The following is a 4221-nucleotide window of genomic DNA, read 5'->3' as shown; positions in this document are numbered from 1 at the left end:
CAAGATAGCCAAGTAGACACTTTCAACCGAATTTTATGGTTCTCTTTTATATATATATATATATTTTAGAAGAATTTATTTTTAATAATTTTTAAATAGAAACATGATAAAATTAATAGAAAATATAAATGTTGAAGATTAAATTTATTATTATATCAATTAAAAAAATCACATCATGATTCCGCTTATCACTTCATAGTGACGTGGCAAAAAAATCACAAAAACTTTAATAATTAAAATATAACTTTTTTTTAATTAAATGATTAAAAGGAAATTCTGATTACTTATGTAAATTTCCTTACCTTCTTAATTGCATAATATAAATATTATTTATTAAAATTGATATCTTATTACTCAAATATATATAGATTTTTTAAACTACGTATACCATGGCCTTTTGGTTACTATAAATTTGCTTCATCCCTAGAAAACATTAGTAAAACAACGAGGAAACTTCTCATTCTCTTCAAAACTGTCTTCTCTCTTTTGACACCTTTTTGATAAAAGAAGGCTATATAAATTTTTTTATTTTCGTGTAATTGAGATCGCCGCCATGGCTGCTATGGTGGTGTTTCTGATTACCCTTTCGGTTCTTTTCATGATATTCTTGGTGTTTAAACTTGTGTTTGACACCATCTCATGTTACCTGCTGAATCCCAGACGCATAAGGAAAACGATGGAGAAACAAGGAGTGCGTGGCCCGAAACCCCGTGGAGTAACCGGCAACATGCTCGAGATGTTCAAGCTAACTTCACAATCAACCTCGAAAGAAATGGGAACCATCCACCACGACCTAGTTGGCCGGCTTTTGCCGCATTATGTCAAATGGTCTAAATCATATGGTATGTATATTTACGTATATTTTTAACTAATCTTCCCATACATGGCGACACTTAAACAGGGGTTTTTGGTGTTAGTCTTACGGTTTTCCTCTGGGTATTTTTCAACAGGGAAAAGGTTTATATACTGGCATGGGGTGGAGCCAAGGATGTGTCTGACAGATACTGAGCTGATAAAAGAATTGATGACCAAACACCACCTTGTAACAGGCAAATCATGGCTGCAACAGCAAGGCTCAAAACATTTTACTGGGAGAGGTTTGTTAATGGCGAACGACCGGGACTGGTACCATCAGCGCCATATTGCTGCTCCAGCATTCATGGGAGATAAGCTTAAGGTAATCTAATTTAATCCAACCCAATCATGTATGTTTTGGGTTGTGATGGTTTGAAATTGAATTAATTCTTTTTTTGTTTCAACAGAGTTATTGCGGCTGCATGGTGGAAAGCACCAAGCAGATGCTCCAATCACTACAAAATGCAGTAAATTCAGGTCAAAGCGAGTTCGAAATCGGAGCATATATGTGTCGGCTTACTGCTGATATAATCGCAAGAACAGAATTCGATAGCAGTTATGAGAAAGGGAAACAAATATTCTATCTTCTAACATCTCTGCAACACCTGTGCGCTCAAGCAAGCAGGCACTTGTGCTTTCCAGGAAGCCGGTGAGTATTTTCCTTTTTCCGATTCGGTTTAGGTAGTATGAAATGAAAGAGAGAATGTAGTCATTAATTTCATTTTCAGGTTTTTCCCAACAAAATATAACAGAGAAATGAAGTCCTTGAAGATGGAGGTGGATAGATTACTGATGGAGATTATACAAAGCCGAAAAGATTGTGTAGAAATTGGTCGGAGCAGTTCATATGGGAATGATTTGTTAGGTATTTTGCTTAATGAGATGGAAAAGAAGAGAGGAGACCAATTCAAACTAAACCTACAGTTGATAATGGATGAATGCAAAACTTTCTTCTTTGCCGGCCATGAAACTACTGCTCTTTTACTTACATGGACGGTCATGTTACTGGCCACCAACCCTTCTTGGCAAGATAAGGTTCGAGCTGAGCTTAAAGAGGTTTGCAATGGCGGAGTTCCCTCTGTTGATCAACTCTCTAAACTAACCGTGGTAAGCCCAATTTTTTTTTTTTTTAAAAAAGAAACTTTTTGTCAAGTCTTCAAAATAAATTTATACTTAAAAAAATAATATAAAATTAATTTGACTTCATTTTAAAAATTATAATTTACACTTAAACTTATATGAGTCGTTTTGTTTGATATTATAGCTGCACATGGTTATAAACGAGTCATTGAGACTCTATCCACCAGCAACGGTCCTGCCACGGATGGCTTTCGAGAACATAAAATTAGGAGATCTCTTCATTCCCAAGGGACTATCGATATGGATACCAGTGTTGGCGATACATCACAGTGAAGAATTATGGGGAAAAGATGTGAATGAATTCAATCCTGATAGGTTCAACTCCAGACCCTATACCTCCGGTCGGCATTTTATGCCCTTTGCCGCCGGACCCCGGAATTGTATCGGTCAATCTTTCGCTATGATGGAAGCTAAGATCATCTTATCTATGTTGATCTCACGGTTTAGCTTCACAATTTCACAAAGTTACCGCCATGCTCCGGTCGTTGTCATGACTCTAAAGCCGAAACATGGAGTCCAAGTGTATTTGAAGCGATTGGATCCTTAAAGCAGGCTGATTTTGAAGTGGAATCCTTTGAGTAGACAACTTAGTTTTGATATATACTTACATTACTACAAGTTTTCGAAATCGAGATGTTTAGATAACCCATTGGAATGACAAAAAAAAAAAAATCTAGAAAAAGGAAGTGACAGAGTGAAAAGATTTTTTTGTTTTTTTTTTTCTGAAGAAGAGTGAAAAAGGTTCTTTACGGTGAGGTACTTTTCAAAAGTATTGTGAAAAAGTACTTTTGAGAGGTATTTTTGAGAAGTGCTTTGAAAAAATTTAAGTGTTTGATATTGCTGTTAAAAAGTACTTTTGAAAAGTAAAATATCCATTTTAGACATGATATTATAAAGTAACAAATATATATTTAAATAATGTTCAAATTAGTTAATATTATGATATTTCAGTAAAAATATAAAAAATAATTTATTATAACTTATTGTTAATATTTTAATATATAATATTAATTTTAAATATTTCTAAGTAATCAATATTAATTATTTATTAAATTTAATTAGAATATATAAACTATATTTAAATATTTAAATATAATAATTAAATATTTGTAATTAGATATTGACACAATTGTATTATTTTAAATTTTTTAATTAACGCTTTTAACACATTTGTAAAACTCATATTAAATAATCAAGAAAGAGAATACAAAATAATAGCATCAAACACATTTTAAGTCAAAAAATAAGGTTAAAAGGTAAAATAATGTAATAAAAGTACTTTTTGGTGAAAAAGCTAAAATTTACTGCTTTTTATCTTTAAAAAAACTTATCTTAAAAGTTAAAAAAGTTGTTCTAATGATATGTATTCTTCATTGCTTTTAAGAGAAAAATATTTTTTTTAAAAAAAATTTATTCCAAAAGTAATGGAAAACATAGTTAATCGAGGGTGCTTCATAACACATGACTAAACTATAGTTTAAAGCCACCGTTTCCGTCATTTTTTAATTTAATTTTTTACAAGGTGCCCAGCTTTACAATATACAAAAAAAATAGATATATTATAATAAATATTGCCAACTTGTATTTGACAAGAGTAGGGACAGGATTTTATTCAATTTCTTTTTGGTATTTCACTTTATTTCTTAGCCACCCCATATTTGTTTCCACCAGTCTGTGAATATGCTCCTCCACTATAATTTCTTTTTTATTTTTCCTTCAAACCTCTATGTATTTTCTATTATTATTTTCTGTCATTGTGTAAAGCACGGCGTACAAGAAATTCCTATACACATGCTCTCCCTTTGTTTTTTTATTAGTATGGATGGAGTATGCCTCTCCGTAGATGGAGTGATTCAGTACAGTTCAAACGCCCGTCTAAAAAATATGTAGTTTGAATAAAAATATGGATTCGAAATATATATTTGAAAAAAAAATAATAAGTCCTATTTAGAAAACAGCTCAGGTTTTGGGTAAGATTTTTTTAACTTTAAGCCTAGCCTAGTTAAATTTATTCAAAAAAAACTGTTTTTTATACTATTTTGCTGATTTTTTTTGTTATTTTATTACATTTTGCTACCATTTCACTATGTTGGTACTATTTTTTGTTATTTTTTAGATATTGTATAACTCTTGTGTTAATTTTGTTATTATTTTAAAGGTATTTGCTTGTTAAGTTAGCCTATTTTAATATTATTTAAGTATATTTTTTAATTTATTTTAAATTTG

The 4221-nt window shown here is 31.1% G+C and overlaps 1 protein-coding gene across 1 annotated transcript; it reads left to right on the top strand.

Annotated features, from left to right (window-relative positions):
• The first annotated feature begins 397 nt into the window (after positions 1 to 397).
• LOC108478784 (cytokinin hydroxylase-like) lies at positions 398 to 2891 on the top strand. Its single transcript, XM_017781243.2, has 5 exons — positions 398 to 842; positions 951 to 1177; positions 1263 to 1504; positions 1584 to 1962; positions 2120 to 2891. The coding sequence occupies exons 1-5, from the start codon at positions 554 to 556 to the stop codon at positions 2540 to 2542; spliced, it is 1560 nt and encodes a 519-aa protein (XP_017636732.1). The 5' UTR covers positions 398 to 553; the 3' UTR covers positions 2543 to 2891.
• Positions 2892 to 4221: the final 1330 nt, after the last annotated feature.

The sequence above is a fragment of the Gossypium arboreum genome, chromosome 12 (genome assembly GCF_025698485.1).
Source record: "Gossypium arboreum isolate Shixiya-1 chromosome 12, ASM2569848v2, whole genome shotgun sequence".
NCBI classification, from domain to species: domain Eukaryota; kingdom Viridiplantae; phylum Streptophyta; class Magnoliopsida; order Malvales; family Malvaceae; genus Gossypium; species Gossypium arboreum.
Note: the sequence above shows the minus strand (reverse complement) of the source record. Positions and strands in the feature narration are given on the sequence as shown.